This window comes from Dasypus novemcinctus, chromosome 13, assembly GCF_030445035.2.
Source record: "Dasypus novemcinctus isolate mDasNov1 chromosome 13, mDasNov1.1.hap2, whole genome shotgun sequence".
Taxonomy (NCBI): domain Eukaryota; kingdom Metazoa; phylum Chordata; class Mammalia; order Cingulata; family Dasypodidae; genus Dasypus; species Dasypus novemcinctus.
This window is the reverse complement of record NC_080685.1, coordinates 25381467-25398554: the sequence shown is the minus strand read 5'-3', so window position 1 is coordinate 25398554 and position 17088 is coordinate 25381467. Positions and strand designations below refer to the sequence as shown.

At 57.6% G+C, this 17088-nt stretch overlaps 1 protein-coding gene across 8 annotated transcripts; it reads left to right on the top strand.

Moving 5' to 3' along the window:
• The first annotated feature begins 3878 nt into the window (after window positions 1-3878).
• SEMA6C (semaphorin 6C) lies at window positions 3879-16639 on the top strand. Of its 8 annotated transcripts, none has more exons than XM_004456009.5 (19): window positions 3879-4139; window positions 7836-8001; window positions 9314-9428; window positions 9698-9761; window positions 9912-9968; window positions 10317-10418; window positions 10625-10715; window positions 10921-11040; window positions 11224-11312; window positions 11642-11859; window positions 12139-12270; window positions 12624-12776; window positions 12978-13151; window positions 13442-13588; window positions 13797-13874; window positions 13993-14048; window positions 14236-14280; window positions 14643-14738; window positions 15125-16639. In XM_004456009.5, exons 2-19 carry the CDS (start codon window positions 7890-7892, stop codon window positions 16168-16170), a joined length of 2895 nt encoding a protein of 964 aa, XP_004456066.2. In that variant the 5' UTR covers window positions 3879-4139; window positions 7836-7889; the 3' UTR covers window positions 16171-16639. The 8 variants fall into 8 exon arrangements, with proteins under 8 accessions (XP_004456066.2, XP_004456068.2, XP_058131309.1 ...); XM_004456011.5 differs by having other exon boundaries at window positions 3879-4143; XM_004456008.5 differs by lacking the exon at window positions 3879-4139 and adding an exon at window positions 4165-6146.
• Window positions 16640-17088: the final 449 nt, after the last annotated feature.

Here is a 17088-nt window from a genome sequence, read left to right as displayed (position 1 = left end):
CCCTTCCCTGCCTCTGCATGCCCCCCCCCCCCCCCCCCCCGGCCCTTGTCTGCTCTCTGTGTCCATTTGCTGTGTGTTCTGTGTCCACTTGTGTCAGCAGCATCCGGAATCTGTGTCTCATTTTGTTGCGTCATCTTGCTGTGTCAGCTCTCCATGTGTGCAGCACCATTCCTGGGCAGGCTGCTCTTTTGTCATGCTGGGCTGCTCTCCTTATGGGGCGCATTCCTTGCATGTGGGGTTCTCCTACGCAGGAAACACCCCTGCATGGCACAGCACTCCTTGTGTGCATCAGCACTGCACGTGGGCCAGCTCATCACACAGGTCAGGAGGCCCTGGGTTTGAACCTTGGACCTCCCATGTGGTAGACAGACGCCCTGTCCGTTGGGCCAAATCCACTTCCCAATTTGTGATTTTATTAACAGCCTTTCCCATTAGACTGTAAGCTCCATGAGGGCAGGGATTATGGTTTAGTTCTTGCACAGTGTCTGGCACATACTGTGCTCAATAAATGTTTGCTGAAAGGATAAATTCAAAACACCCCCAATAACCAGGAGATAAGAGGAGAATGGTAGCAAATAAAAGTCATATATTAATAGTGTTCACTTACCTCAGTCATGGGGAGCCTTATATTTTCTTTTAATCTATACCTATTTCTAGTACTAATCTCCAAACCCACAGCATATAATTAGCAGTAAATTAAAAGAGGCAGGAGCTTTTTAGAAGCAAGAGCACTGATAGCAATAAGAATTAACACAGAAGGGAAGACTAGAAAAACAAAAAAGCAGACAGTTGATAATTACAGCATTCATGGCCATGGACAGAAGGAGCAGATAGTGTTGACTGTGTCTGTACTAGGCTCTGAGGTGTTCATGGTTTTCCTGTTTTGCGGGGCTGCCTCTGAGTAAGAAAAGAAAAGAAAAAAAAGGTTCCAGGCCTTCCATAGTTTGTCTCCCCTTCCTTTGGGCCATTTCTCCTTAGTGCCTTTCCTACACATGATCCACATAAGACCTGCTTGTCATGCTTCAGGCCCCATGCTCCTCAAGTAAAAGCCTTTGCTTAAGTTAGGTTTCCTCTTTGACCCCCCCCAAAAAAAAAAAAGTTTACATACCTTAAATGTGTGAAACACTTTAGAATTTACAAAACAGTTTCATCTTTATCTTAATTGGTCCTGTGAAATAGGCAGGAAGGTAATATGTCCACTCACAGATGATAGACTCAACCTTAGAGATAAGTGGTTTATCCAAAATCATACTCCAGAGGTGAATCTAAGTCTTAATGACTCCAAATTGTACTACTTCTACTGTGTAATCCATGGGAAAATAATAATTTTTGAATAATCTGTTTGAAACACTTAAAATGAAAAATTTTTGTGCTTAACTGGATAAACCCAATTATCTGGGAAAATTATTTGTAATGGAACATTACTATGGGTTCTGATTAGCTGAGGTCTTACCATGGTTAAGATCAGTACGCTCCTATCAATTCAGGAAGTTCAGTGTGATTTGAAGCAGTCAAGTAAGAGTTCAACCTGACATAGCTGGAGGTTCTTCACAGCTTCTTATCTTTGGTTCATTTATTTCTTCCCATACTTATTATGTGTCAGACATTATGACTGAGTGCCAGAGACTAAGGTCAAAGACATGCTTCCTGTTTTTAGACAAATACCTATGAAATATCCAAATAGAAGTCTCCAATAAATGAGGTTAAAACTCAGGAGAGAGTCCTAAATTGAATACTTAGATTTTTATATTGCAGATTTTTAAAATTCGTCACTGTCCTTGTCTGATTGCCCTTCTATCCTCATGCTTGAACTTCTCTGTCTTCTTGGTAGTATATCCCTGTCTTCTTGCTAAAACACCAATTTTGACAAGTTATGCATTTTTTCAAGAAATTAAAATGACATTCTGATCACATCAGATTAGTTTATCCTACTTAGCATTCCAGGCCTTCCATAATTTGTCTCCCTCGCCCTCATTCCCCTGCTTCTAACTAATGCCTTTCCTTTATCTCAACCACATAGGACCTTTGCTATCCATTCTTCAGACTCCATGTTCACCAAATGAAAGCCTTTGCTTAAGCAATATCCTTCTTTGGAACATTTTCTTTTTCCTTTGCACCAAACCAATTCCCACCAAAATTTTCCTGTCCTCCATTATAAACTATTCAACATTTTTTGCATGAAGCATATTTATTCTCTTTTCCTTATATTTGGGAACTTAAGTTCAATTTACTTTTTAAAAAAAATCGTTTAATATATTTAAGCCTTTCTTTAATTACAGTAGAATGTTGTTTTCTTAAAGACTGGGGCCACATCCCACAGTCTATTGGGCCTAAAGTAAGAACTTAATGCTTACTGGATTGAACCGAGATTTGACCTGGGCCCTAAAATTTCAAGTGAACTACTGCCATAATCCTCATTCACTAGTCTATATGTGCTAACCTGTAAAGCATTCTATGTCCTGTGTTAGGAGCCGGAAGATTTCTCTAAACCTCTGAATGCTTCTATATTTTGAGGTGTCTTTCTCCCAAAACATCTCTCCAGCCTTCAAAACAGCCCCAACTGTCCAATGAATTGTCTTGGACCCAAGATCCCCCAGAAGTTAATCTTGCGAAGGTATTGTTCCATTGTTTCTCACTCTGCTTATCTCACTGGTTCACCTGGCTTTCCATTTTTCTGTCTCTGTGTGTTTGTGTGTATGTGTGCAGGCACATGGGCCTTGCTTACTCATTGTGTAATTTAGCCCAGTTGGTGGTACTACCCACCCTGACACCAGTCCAGAATCCAAAGTCCAGGATGTAGGGGGAAATGCCCACTCAGATAAAACTTTAAGAATGCCAATGTCTGCCAGCCACCCACTTGCCTGGGAATTTTGAGAATGTCTTTTGTGCTAACCCCTCCCTACGCAGGGAAGAATCCTAGCATGCACCACCAAGGTAGAGCCAAGCCTCATTCTTCCTCCGTGCTCACATTCCCAGAATCAGAGTTTTTATGGAGAGTGGAGATAGAGAAGGAGCCAGTTTTGCTATTTGGAGGGATGGCCAGAGTGTTCTGAAGAAAGATGTGACATCACCAGTCCTGGTCTTTGGGGCAGAAAGGCTCTGTGGGGTCAAGGCAGCTGCTCTCTCCCTGTCTGTCTCTGTCTGTCTCTCGCTGGTCTCCATGTTACTCCTCTTTCTGTGTGATTCTGAGTCAGTTTATCTGTCTCCACATCTCTCTCTCTCGGCTTCAGCCCCTCTCACCTGTCCTCCATCAACCAACAACCTGCCCACCAGCCACCCGTGCTTCCTGGTTCCTTAACTCTTGACCTAGTGACCCAAGCCCACCCTGCTTGGACAATGTTTGTGGGGGTGGGTGCATCCTGGGCTTCCTTATTGGGGACAGGATGAGCAGAGGAGGCATATGAGGAGAAATTAGGGGCTTGAGGTGAAGAGTGGAGAGGAAGAATAGAGGGTTGGGCTGACCAGGGAAGAGGCGGTAGACGCCCCAGGAAGCAGGGTCACCGAAGTCATCGGGGAGGAGAAGGGAGGTAAGGTTGCACCCCCAGCCCAGCTGAGTTTCCCGGGTTTCCTGTCTCTCCTTCCAGCCTCTCTTCCTTCCTCGTGAGATCTCTCCCCAGGGCTTCTCCTTCTTCGTGCGTGTGGCCCCCTCCTCTATCAGCTGTCTCTGCTTCGTTGTGCCTCTTCCTCTGTTCGGTCTCAGAGACTGCCCGTGTCTCTCCATCTCGAGCCTGTCGCGGATCTCCAGCTCGCGCGCCCGGGGGGCCCTCTCGGTGGGCGTGGCCCCTGGAGCCCCGCCCCCGAGCGGCACTATTGGCGGAAAGGTGTGGAGAAGGCGGTGCCTGCCGGGCTCCGGGGCGGGGCCAGCTGCCGCGGCTCCGAGGCTGGCGGGAGGCGGGCGGGGCCCCGAGCCCCGGGCGGTCGCATTGTTTTCCTCCGCGGAGTCGCGGCGGGAGTGGGGGCTGCGCCTCGGCCGCAGGTCTTGCAGACCCGACAGCTCCCGGGAACCCGGGTCCAAGCTCTAGCCAATTCAGACGGTCATCACAGCCCGCCATAGCCCCAACCACGGATTACGAACTCGGCGCTGCGCGGGGCCCCCGCCCGCCCGCTGCGATCGCGATCCCGCCGACTCGAATCTCGGAGCAAGTACCCCAGGGCTGCGAAGCGGCTGCGGGGAGGCGGGGAGGGATGGGGGCACTGCGGCCCCGGGCGACCCCTGAAGCGCGAGAGGCTCTGGCGAGGGTGCCCGCGCGCTGCGCGCCTGGCTGGCGGAGAGGGTTGGGGTCGGGGTGCCCCGGGGCGGAGGGGCCGGGGGCGGGCCTCCGCACTGTCTGGGTGCGCGCAGGGTCTGGGCGCTGGGGATTTGGTTTTCTCCCGGTCGAGTGCCCCTGGATTGGGGGAGTGCGAAAGGGGATTATTTGGAGCGCGCACCGTACAGAGGGTGGGAAACTAAGGTTTCGGGACTGGCCGAGAACCCAATACTCCCGATGCCCCTGCAGGGGCGGGAAGGGGGCGCGTCGTTCCTGACCCTGCTGTCACGGCCGCTCTTCTCTCCCTGTGCCAGCGGGAGTCTGAACAGCCCCCGGAGGGTTAGCTGCGGCGCAGTGTCAAGGAATGGGGTCCCAGGGATACATCGGCCCCAGCGCCCATCCCCTTCCTTCACCCCACTCGGCCGGAGGCTTTGTTAGACTAAGGTTTCCCGAGGAGGAGGGCAGAGCTGGCGACCCCATCCTGAGTCCGCGCGCCGCCCTGAACGCTGGACCCCAGCCGGCCCCGTCGGTTCCCAGCCCCCGGCCGGGTTTCCCTGGCCTCGGAGACCCGCCTCCGCTCCCCCACCCGCGCTTGCATCCCCACAGCCTGCGCCTGCAGGCCCCTCCAGCCCCTCCTCCCGCTAACGTGGCTCTGGGACCCGGTCCCGGCCCAGACTCAGCTACCCGCCCTCCTCGGAGCCCGCATCCAGCGAGGGGGAGGCACGTCGAGCCCCGGCCCACCTCACGCGAGGCTCTAACACCTGGATCACCCTCGGTGGGGTGTGGGCGTGAGGGGGCCAAGCGCGGAGGCTAGGACTGAGAGTCAGGGGTGGGGGAAATGTCTCGTGGAGGGAACGCGCCTTCCCGCGAGGTCTCTGGGGGCCGCGCCCCCTCGAGGAAGGTGGACTGGGGCGGGCAGGCGACCAGTCCCAGGGCTTCCTGCTATTGTCCCCAGCCCTGTCTCCCCTTCTCCATCCCTTCCCCAGCTCTTGCCAGACTCTGGCTATGACCCCAGCTTCTCCCCAGAGGTGGCTGCGGGGCCGGGAGAAGTGGGGGGGGGGGGGGGTTTCCTCTTTCCAGCAAGGGGAGGATCTAGAAGGGGGAGAAAGAGCTGGCTGGGCCTCCCCCATTTGCTTCAGATGGGGAGTATGAAACAGCTGGGACTGGTTCCAGGGCCGAGTTAGCGGTCTCCTGGCCAGGGGTGAGGGCAGCTCAGATGCTGCTCCCGGAAGACAGCCAGGGAAGCCCCCTTCAGGGCCTATCGTAGTGGAGTCTGGGGGGCAATGCAAAGGCCGACCAAGTGGATTTAGAGGCTGGACTAATGCAGCCTAAGGTGGCCATAGGAGAGATCGCCGCGGAGGGAAGCAGGGCCTGCTCTCTCAGGGAAGAGAGAAGAGGTTGGGGTGCTGCTATCAAGAGCATTTTGCCTGATGAAATGAAGAGCATGTAAATGAGATGCAAATTAGCCTCCATTGTCGTCAGCCAGGGAGCTTTTGCTAAGAAGATAAGACGACGGCTGGATTCCGTGTGTTTTCACGTGGGAGTGGTCGTCATGCCCCACGAACTCCCCCAGTCACCCCGTTCCCCAGGGCTGGTCCTGCAGCTCCTGGAGTGTCTGGCTTGAGGCCATGCCCATTCCCTGCCCGCACATCCCTGAGCATGGAGCAGCCCCACGAGGCCAGCACCTTTGTAACCAAACTCTCAATGGCCCCCCTATTTCCAGGGCAGCATCTCCCCACCCTAGTCTCAGCAGACTTTTCTGAATTTTCACATTTATTTCCAAGGAATATGGCAAAGGAGGTGTAACTCCATCTCTTTCCTCCTTCTGTCCCTTCCTCCATCAGGTCAGAGGCCTTCTATTCCCCTCAGACCCCCCCCCCACACGAGTCACCACCCCAGGTAAGGAAAGGCCAGCACTCCCAAGGGCAAGGATTAGAAGAAGGGCATGGTCAGGGAGATGGAAGAGGGTCTGGCTGCCCTCCCCACTTGCTAGAGACCAAAGTTGTTTCCAGGGTGAAGATACCAGTTGCCCAGGGCAACTGAGGGGGGGGGGGCAGGAGAGTGAGGATAGGAGACAAGCTGTGTCCCTTTCTCTTCCTCTGGGAGCACCAGCATCCGGAAACATGGAGGGGGGGCCGGGGAAGGGAGGGAGGCTCAGGCTCGGCCTTTAACACCAGAGGGTCCTTAGCTGGCTGGCAGGCTGCTCTGCCCCTGGGGAGGGGGCTCATCATTAGCTGTTCCTACCCCTTCCCCTCCTCCAGCTCTCTTGGGGCCCCACCTGACGTCAGCCTCCCCACCATTGACGCTGGATTGGGGGGGGCACTTGGAAACTGGGTCCTGGCTCCAAGAGTGGAATTGTTGGGGAGATGGGAGAGGGCTGCACCTGGAAAGCCAGGGTATGTCCTTTAGGGGCCATGCTGGGATAGGGAGTAAGGACTGGTCGCTGCCTGCTCACAGAAGGAAAGGCTTCTCTTCCTCCTGACCTGATTTCCAGAGCCTATGCAGCCCCTCATTTCAGTTTCGGGGGAAGACAGGAAGCTGGTAGATACCTCCCACTGTGAATCCCAGCCAGGGTCAGCAGGCTGCGGAGGCTGACGGTGGAAAGGAGGCCTGTCTCCCTGTCCCTTCCGCCGTGTCCATCTTTTCCTGGACTTTGGGCTACGATTGCCGGCGTGTCGTTGAATTATTTATATTTCAATTTCAGAGGCAGCCCGATGAGAGAAGGAAGGGAAAGAGGGGCGTGTTCAATCATTCCTCCTCACTAGTATAGCCCCTTCGATCCTGGCTCCTCATAACGGGGGTCTGCTCTTCTCCCCACCAAGTACAGACATTGGTTCTTAGGAGGCGGGGGGTGGGAGGGGGGGAGGAACAAGGGGCTAGAGAGGCGAGGAGGGGGCACAGTGGTCAGAGAAACAGCTGCAGCCAGAGCTAAATTTAGCTTCTGATCTGGCTTTGATGCAGATTCATTTTTGGGTAAGACCGCCCCCCCTCTACCCAGCTTCTTGCAGCGCCGGGAAGGGCCTGTGAAGCAGAAGCGTAGATCAGGACAGTGACCCCCAGGCGGTGCCCCCTCACCCTGGAGAGGAGGGTGGCTGCCTCACAGCTGCCTCTGCCTGGGCACAGTGCCTGCATTGCTCCCGGGGTGCAGTGAGGGTCTGCAAGGGAGGGGGGAGCAGATGTGGTGCCCTCTTCCTCCTCCCAGTGCCAAGAAGTCACTATTTATAATTTTAAGGCTTCAGTGTCTAATTATAACCAAGAAGGGAGGCCAGGAGGTGTCACCTACCAAATGTCCCGGACCCAGCCAGGAGAGAGGAGGAAAAGCTGAGTGAGAGGCTGGGAGGGGGAGCCGGTGTGTCCTGTCCTTACCTGGGGTCATTGTCAGCCATCCTCACACTAGCCAGTTTGGGCCAGTTGGAGAGGGACGGGCCTTGAGTGACGGTGACAGCCGGCCGGGACCAGGGCAGTGCCAGGGAGAGGGCTCTTTCCCCCACCCACAAGGTCTCCTGGGGATAGACCAGAGGAGGAGTCCTGCCCTCATGGAGGGTGGGTAACAGCCTCTTCCCCCACTTCTCTCTGTCCCCCTTTCAGGGCCAGCATATGGGTGAGGGGGCACCCCCTGGGGCCTGAGCTGCCCCGCACAGGATGCCCCGTGCCCTCCACTCCCTGCCCTTGCTGCTGCTGCTCCTCTCACTTCCCCACACCCAGGCCGTCTTTCCCCAGGACCCCCTCCCTCTGCTGATCTCTGACCTGCAAGGTGAGTGCCCTGGGACCGGCCCCCTCTTGCATGAGCTCATTGCTCAGTTGAAAGTGGAGGCTGGGGACTCCTGGGTGGGAGGCCAGGGGCAGCAAGGCTTCCAGCCCCAGAGGAGCGGGAGCCTGACAGTCAGGTGGAATGAGCTGGCACCTCAGGCCAGCCGGGCTCCTCCCGGGGTCTGGTTCTGCACTTATGATAGAAATAGCACCGCCTGGTTGCTAAGAACCTGGACTCTCAGCCAGCGCAGACCTCAGCAAGTGTGAATCTCTGCTAAGCTGCTCATGAAGCTGTTTGACCGGGGCCAAGTTACTTAACCTCTCTGTGCCTCAGTCTTCTCATTTGTAAAGGATAATAATAGTATTCTACATCCTAGAGTTATTTAGGGATTAAATGAGGTAATACTCGGAAAGTGCTGAGAACACTGTCTGGCACCAAGTAAATGCTTTATACATGTCTGCTATTATTATTAGCTGCAAAATGCAGGCCTGAGACTTCTCTCTCTCCCCACCAGTTGTACAACTCTACTGAGCCGAGGTCTCACTGTGACAGGAACCATAAACCCACTTCTGAGAAGAATCTTTATCTATTCACAGGTCCCTACTGTGTATGTAGGATTTAGAGCAATTTTAAGTGCAGTTAGGTTATTGGGAGTAACTGCTAGGGGACAGATAAAAATAGCGGACACTTACTCCGTGCCAGGCAGTTCTAAGGGCTAAGCAAATGTTAAACCACCTATCCGTGAGCTCCGGGCTCCCCCGGAGCCCTGGCGGCGGTGATCACACAGGTGGATGCTGGAGTTGGTCAGAAGAGGCAGAAACCTTGGAGGACTGTGAAGGGCCTGGAGGGGAGGGCGTGCGGAGAGGACTGGGGAATGGGGTGAGGAAGTGCGCCAAGATGAGACAGCGCACAGCGTGGGAGGGCACGGGAACTGCTGGCCCGGGGCTGGGGTCACACAGCCCCAGGTCTGAATCCTGCGGCCTCCAGGCTCGCAGCGCTGCTGCGCGTCCTTAATGGCTGAGGCTGCTCGCGTGGAAATGGTGCCAGTGTTAGTACCTGCTTCATAGGGTTGTTGTATTAAATGAAACAACACATCTGAAGTGCCAAAGCAGTGCCTGCGCTTGAGGAGACTAAGTGCCCACGTGCGACGGTGATGTTTCTTGCCAGCGCTGGGGCCGCTCACGCCTCACCTCGCACATCCGTTACGGCCGTGGCTGTGTAGCTCCCTCCTGCTTTCAGCGGGTTGGAGAGGGTGTTGGGCTAGTGCGCATATCCTGACTGGCCCCTCAGCACCCCACTCTTCTGTGCCCTCTAGGTGTTTCCCCATTATCCTGGTTCCGGGGCCTGGAGGATGATACTGTGGCTGCCGAACTTGGGCTGGACTTTCAGAGATTCCTAACCTTGAACCGGACCTTGCTGGTGGCTGCCCGGTAAACTGGCCATGGCGCAGTTGTAGGGCAGACATGCATGCTCCTGCGCAGACATGGGACCTGCTTGGCCACTGCAGCATCCTGCAGGGGACACATGCAGGTGCACAGGCCGTGGGATAGGGGCATGTTTGGACCCAGAGCACAAATGCCAAGGCATGGGGTAAGGGTAAGGGGCAGGTGGGCTGTGCCGTCTGACCCCGGCAGCTGAACTAAAGAGCTGGGGTGGGGGGCTGTGGTTTGGCTCTAATCTCTCCTCATCTGCCCTTCAGGGATCACGTGTTCTCCTTCGATCTTCAAGCCCAAGAAGAAGGGGAGGGGCTGGTGCCCACCAAGGTGAGGGGCTGGGTGGGAGGAGGCACAGGCATGGCGGCCAGGCTGGGGGAGGCCTAACGGGTCCAGTGGGTGGGAAAAAGGATCCAAGAGGAGCCATAATGTGAGGGGGTCCAGGTCGCCCCATGATTTTCCCTCTTCTACTTCTTTCAGTATCTAACATGGAGGAGCCAAGACGTGGAGAACTGCGCTGTGCGGGGGAAGCTGACGGTGAGGAACGGAATGAGAATTTAGAGGGAAGGAGAGGGTCACTCTGCCTCTAGGCTCTGTCCAAGCGTTCCGCACACACCTCTCCCATACCAGACCACAGAGCAAAGTAGGAAGGAAAGGAACATAATGATTCTTAGCTTCCTTTGCACACCTCACAAAAAAAAAGAAAAGTGAGGCTCAGAGAGGCCAAAAAGGACCTGCCCAAGCCTTAGGGCTAACAAATGGCTTAATTGGGACATTGCCCCCCATTGTTCTGCCTGGCTCAAGGGTAGCAGCCTAATTCCCTGGGACCCCCTAGTCCCATTCCCAGGGGCCGTCGCCACTGACCCGGCCTTTGGGCTTCTCTAGGACGAGTGCTACAACTACATTCGTGTTCTCGTTCCCTGGGACTCGCAGACGCTCCTCGCCTGTGGAACAAACTCCTTCAGCCCCGTGTGCCGCAGCTATGGGGTACGGGGGGGGGGGAGGTCAGGATGGGAGTGGGGGGAAGGTGGGCAGTCAGCAGCAACTGAGGCCGGGGTGGGGGGGATGGGGAATGCCCAGAGGGTAGGGGTCCAAGAGACGGGGGAAGGAGGCAAAGGGGCATGAGAAAGTGGGCTATGGAGTCAGACGCCAAGATCCCAAGGGCTCCAAGAGCCTGCTCCCTCTGTCCCCAGGTAACTTCGCTGCAGCAGGAGGGTGAGGAGCTGAGCGGGCAGGCCCGATGCCCCTTTGATGCCAACCAGTCCAACGTGGCAGTCTTTGCAGGTGTGGACCTGGGCATGTGGGAAGGAGGCCTGTGGTAGGAGGGAGCTCGTCTTAGTCCCTCTCCCAGCTTGGTCTCCTCTCCAATCCCTTGAGTAAGGGTTGAGACAGGGGCCAGGTCCAGGCCCAGGCGGGGCTGTGGGAGGCCCAGAATGAGCCAGGGTAGATTCTTGAGCCCTCCCCTGACTGCCCCTGCCCCGCTCTCCAGAGGGTAGCCTGTACTCAGCCACAGCCGCGGACTTCCAGGCCAGTGACGCCGTGGTTTACAGAAGCCTTGGTCCTCAGCCCCCGCTCCGTTCCGCCAAGTACGACTCCAAGTGGCTCCGAGGTCAGGGCGGGCCTGGGGGTGGGAGGCTGCTCCTGGGAAGGAGGTGCTGGGTGAGGAGCAGGGAGCAGGGAGCAGGCAGGCGGTGGTGGTGTGACCCGAAGCAGGGGAGAGGCTGAGCGAGGCCAGGAGTCTCCGAGCAGGTATAGATACTCTTCCATACCCTGTGCTGTCACCCCTCCTCAGAGCCACACTTCGTCCATGCCTTGGAGCACGGCGACCACGTCTACTTCTTTTTCCGAGAGGTCTCTGTGGAGGATGCCCGGCTGGGGAGGGTAAGAAAGTGGGCAACAGGGGCGGGGAGCCGGAGGGTTCTGCTGGGTCCGGAGGAGCCAGTCTGAGTTGGGGGAGCCTCCTGACCCTCATCTCCTCAACTCAGTCTCCGGAACTCTCAGCCTTCGACGCAGACTAGCCCACAGCCCCCTGCTTCACATCCCGCTGTGTCCCTCCTCCTCGACCCACACTGACCCTCCACACTCCACCCTTTCTTTGCTGTGACCTCCAACATTTGTCTCTTGGTGCTTTCAGCACACCCAGGTGCCTTTCACCCAGCTGGCCCGTGCTCTCTCTCACTTTCTCTTTTCTCCCGCCTCTCCGCTCCCAGGTGCAGTTCTCCCGTGTAGCCCGTGTATGTAAGCGTGATGTGGGTGGCTCACCTCGGGCCTTGGACCGTCATTGGACATCCTTCCTGAAGCTGCGGCTCAATTGCTCAGTTCCTGGGGACTCCACCTTCTATTTTGATGTCCTACAGGCCTTGACTGGGCCTGTGAACCTACATGGCCACTCTGCTCTCTTTGGGGTCTTCACCACCCAGACCAATAGGTTGGTATTACGTTGACCAGTACGGCCCCGCCTGCCCCCTGCCCCACCAAGTCCCAAGCTCCCCTCTCAGACTACTGATGGGCAGTGAAGGGCAGCTCCATTCAAGGCCGGTTTGCCATCCTACCCACCTTTTTTTCCCCTAGCCTGGTTCCCAGTGGCTGCCCCGTCCTCTCAGTGTCCACCATCTAGCATGGTGCATGATGGGGAGCACGCTTCTTCCCTAGGAGTTGTGCTGTGCCTTCCAACATCTAGCCCACCATCCTTTTCTGACTCCCCCAGCATCCCTGGCTCCGCTGTCTGCGCCTTCTACCTGGATGAGATTGAGCATGGGTTTGAGGGCAAGTTCAAGGAGCAGAGGAGTCCAGATGGGGCCTGGACCCCTGTGTCTGAAGACAGAGTTCCATCACCCAGGTATCCAGGATGAGGGTGGGTTTTGTGGGAGCAGAAACAAGCAGAATCTGCCCCCATGATGGGACTGTGAGTAGGGAGTGGGGTGTCCAAAGCCGGGGGGAAGGAGCTAGAGAGGTCTGACAGTAGGAGAGACCCCAGGACTTCAGGAGGAGGGAGTCCGGGGTCAGAGGCCTGAAACCCAGAGCCGAGAAGAGGTGGGCAGTGGGGTGGAGGGCTGCAACAGGGAAGGGAGAGTGGTGTGACGGTATGTCAGGGAGCAAGGCTTACCAGTCATGTGCAGGAGGGGGCAGAACAGCCGAACTAATGAACCAGGCACCCCACCCTAAGGTTGCCCCTTCCCACATGCCCTCTAGGCCAGGGTCCTGTGCAGGAGTAGGTGGCGCTGCCTCGTTCCCCTCTTCTCGAGACCTCCCTGATGATGTTCTGACCTTCATCAAGGCTCACCCACTGCTAGACCCTGCTGTGCCACCTGCCACCCATCAGCCGCTGCTCACCCTAACCAGCAGGTATGACACGCCCCCCCCCGGGAGCCCCCTCCTCCTTTTCTGATCCCACAAGGTAAATTGCCTTGGTGGGAGGAAGAAGAAGGGAGAGAACTAAAAAAGGAAGGACCCAGAAATGGGTATAAGGACACCAGAGCTTTCTTTCAAATACTCAGGCTTCCACTTCGTCCTCAAGTTGCCCTGACCTGAGACCTATCCTTCCAGGGCCCTCCTGACCCAGGTAGCTGTGGATGGAATGGCTGGTCCCTACGGTAACACCACAGTCCTGTTTCTTGGCTCCAATGATGGGACAGTGCTGAAGGTGCTGCCTGCAGGGGGGCAGTCCAGGAGACCTGAGCCCGTCCTGTTGGAAGAGATCGATGCCTACAGCCCCTCCCGGTGAGGGCTTCGGAGGGTAGGCCCTCCATAGAACAGGGATGGGACAGGAGATGGCAGATAAGGAGGTGGGTATGGGTTGGGAAACTCCAACATTGGTTCCTGCTTGGCAGGAGGTATAGGGTAGAGAAAGGGGCTTCGCAAGAAGAGGCAGGGTGACCACTCCGGAGCCCCAGCCTCATGGGTTGTGTTCAACTGCTTGTGTGCCCCTCCCGACCTCTGCCCTTCAACTCACCCAGAGCAAAGGGAGCCTTCACCTGCTCCGTCTCTGATTCCTTCTGGCCTTACCCCAGGTGCAGAGGGAAGCGGGCAGCCCAAACAGCACGGCGGGTCGTGGGCCTGGAGCTGGACACTGAGGGTCACAGGCTCTTTGTGGCCTTTTCTGGCTGCATCGTCTACCTCCCTCTCAGCCGCTGTGCCCAGCATGGGGCCTGTCGGAGGTAAGAGGGGCCTGAGGTCAAGCCCTGACTAGACAAGCTTTTGTGGGGAGGGGAATTGCCTCAAGCGTTTTGAAAGTGGGCAGCAATCAGGGTCTGAAATAGAGTTGGGGCTAGAAACTACCTGTAGGTGAGAGAGGAAGATGAGGCAGGGGATAGTATGTGCCTGGAATGAAAAGGCTCCCAGCCTCACAGACTCAATTTTCCCTAGGAGTTGTCTAGCTTCTCAGGACCCATACTGCGGATGGCATAGCTCCAGAGGCTGTGTGGATATCAGGGGACCTGGTGGGTAAGTGAGGGACTCCTGGATCTCTTGAGAAGAAAGTTCTCCACCACTACGAGAGGGCCAAAGTGGAGGCTGGGGGCAAGATGCCTAACTGCATTGAACCACCTCCTTTTTCTCCTAGGACTGATGTGGATCAGGCTGGGGACTGGGAAGCCATGGAGGACGGTGACTGCCAAGGTAAACAGAAGGAGGGGCTGCAGCCACAGCCATAGCTGCACATGGCTCTGATGGCCTCAGGCACCATCCCAGGCGTGGGCTCTCGTCTTTCTCTCCTTCTGTACAGCCACCCCCATCAGTTCTTCATGAAGCTTTCCCCCACCTCCATCTCCCCTCCCACCACCATCTTTCTCCCTTCTTCATATAGATGGAGCTACTGGGAGTCAGTCTGGCCCAGGGGATTCTACTTATGGTGAGTCCTTTTGTCCCCACTTCCCTTTCCCTTGCTCAGCCTCCACTCACCTAAGTCTGTGCCCCATGGTAGGGGCACTTCTCCCAGCTGGACACCCTGAAAAAGTCTCAGAAAAGGGTCAGCAGCCTCCAAATACCCAGCATCTAGCTCAATGCCTAGCACATAGTAGGGTGCTTAATAAATAGTTTTTGAACAAATAAATGAATGAAATCTCCTGCATGGTGAGCCCTTCCCCACACCCACAGGAAAGTGGAGGCTGGAGTTCTGGACCCCCGGGGTTCCAAAGGGTGGGAGACCCCTGGATGGGTGTCAGAGGTGGAGAGCAGGAACCTCACTGGCTCTGACCTGGTCTCTGTCACCAGTGCTTCTGGGTCCTGGCCCTTCCCCTGAGACCCCCAGCCCCCCCAGTGATGCCCACCCCCGGCCCCAGTCTTCCACTCTTGGAGCTCACACGCAGGGTAAGGGGGCTGGCTGGGAGGGATAAAGAGTGATGTGTGGGGGCTGCTGGTTCTTGGAGAAGTCTAAGCCCCTCACTGACTCCTCCCCTCCCCAGAGCTGGGCATGTCAGCCCGGCCTCCTTTTGCACTGGCAAAGTTTGGCAGTTGCTCTTGGCATGGCTAAAGGGCCAGAGCTGGGCTGGGGTCGCGTGATGGGGCTGTGTGTGTTGAGGGGAAGGGAGGGGATTCCTGAGAAAGGTCAAGGCTGTGCGGAGTGAAGCTGAGCCGCTGCAGGAGCCAAGGTTAGACTTCGCAACTTTGCCGCGTCGCGCCCGCCCTCTAGGCCCCGAGCCCTTGCGCGCCCCGCCTGCCCCGCGCTGAGCCCCCTCCTCCCTCTCGGTCGGCAGGCGTGCGCCGGGACCTCCCCGCGGCCTCGGCCTCCCGCGCTGTCCCAATCCCTCTCCTCCTGGCCAGTGTGGCCGCAGCCTTCGCCCTGGGCGCCTCCGTCTCTGGCCTCCTGGTCTCCTGCGCCTGTCGCCGCGCCCACCGACATCGGAGCAAGGACATCGAGACTCCGGGGCTCCCGCGCCCTCTCTCGCTCCGCAGCTTGGCCCGGCTGCACGGTGGGGGGCCCGACCCCGCACCCCCGTCCAAGGACGGAGACGCCGAGCCGACGCCCCAGCTCTACACCACTTTTCTGCCTCCCCCCGAGGGCGTGGCCCCGCCGGAGCTGGCCTGCCTGCCCACCCCCGAGTCCACGCCGGAGCTGCCGGCCAAGCACCTCCGCGCCGCCGGGGCCCCCTGGGAGTGGAACCAGAACGGCAACAACGCCAAGGAGGGCCCGGGCCGCGCGCGGGGCGGGAACCCGGCAGGCGGCCCCGCGCCGCGCGTGCTGGTGAGGCCGCCGCCCCCCGACTGCCCGGGGCAGGCCGTGGAAGTCACCACCCTGGAGGAGCTGCTGCGCTACCTTCACGGCCCGCAGCCTCCCCGCAAGGCGGCCGAGCCCCCGCCCCCGGCCCCGTTCACCTCGCGGGCGCTCCCGCCTGAGCCCGCCCCCAGCCCCGCTCCCTTTGCTGGCTCGTGCCCGCTCCCCCGGGAACGTGCCCCGCCGCTGAGGCTGGACGTGCCCCCGGAGGGGAGGTGCGCGGCCCCCGGCGCCCGGCCCGCGCTCTCCGCCCCTGCTCCCCGGCTAGGGGTCGGGGGCGCGCGTAGGGTGCCCCTCTCCCCTCACCGTGCGCCCCCCGCCCTGCTCACTCGAGTCCCCTCAGGGGGTCCTTCCAGGTACTCCGGGGGTCCTGGGAGGCACCTCCTGTACCTGGGCAGGCCCGAGGGGTACCGGGGCCGCGCCCTGAAGAGGGTGGACGTCGAGAAGCCCCTCTTTACCCCGAAGCCTCCCTTCGTCGGGGCCTCGTCCCAGCCGGCCGTCCCTAACGGCAGCCGTTTTAACTTCTAAAGGGTGCTGCTCCGCGGCCTTAAATGGGGCGCTGGAGCGCCGTGCCCTCAAAGGCCGTGTCGTGTGCGTGGACGCTTCTCAAAGGACAGACCACCTCCCCTCACCTAGTCCACACCTCCAGCCTTCCTGGACTCTGAGAGTCTCCCGGGGTGCCCTCGCCGCCCCGGGTTTATTTATTGACTGTTGACTGTCTTTCCCCTGTCCTCGAGAGAGGAGTGGGAGGTGAAAAGCCCGTCCCCTCAGTGAGCCAACTTTTTGGGGGAACTGGCAAGCTCCCACTTCCCCCTCCCCTCCAGCCGAGCTGCCTTAATTCGCCCCTCCGGGCTTCCTCCATAAACTGGGCCCCAGGCGGGCGCACGGCGGAAGGACGGGGCGGGGCCACGCTAGTGTACAGAGTTCTCGGGCTTCCTGGGACGTCCCTCCTCCTACTGTGTAGGAGCCTCCGCTTCCCAATACAGCTGTGTCCCCAGCCGCTGCCTGACTTTACTCGCGAGGGGAAGGGGCGCGTCGGACTCGGTCGGCCCTAGCCCCGAGCGCCTTTGCCCCCGATTCGCTGCCTTCATCTTGGTCTCGAGCTTTCTCTTGAGTCATTGGGATGGCTTAAGTCCCACCGGGGTTAATCAGGAAAGGTTTCCTGAAGGAGACAAGCAAAGAAATGATGTGGAGATGAGCCAGGGCCCAAGAGGCCCACGGTAGATATTAGATGAGGTTGGGGAGGGCACTCGGAGCCACAGCACATTTCTGGGCCGAGGAAGAAGGGATTATTTCCGTAGCCTATGGTTTGTGTGTAGGTGGTGGTGGTGGTGGGGTATTTTAGGGGAAATTGGATGAAGCTGCAGTGTAAGGGACTGAAGCTACACATCAGGAAATCACGTCCTCAGGAGAATTTGCCTGGAAGAGTTCAGGTCGCACAAGAGG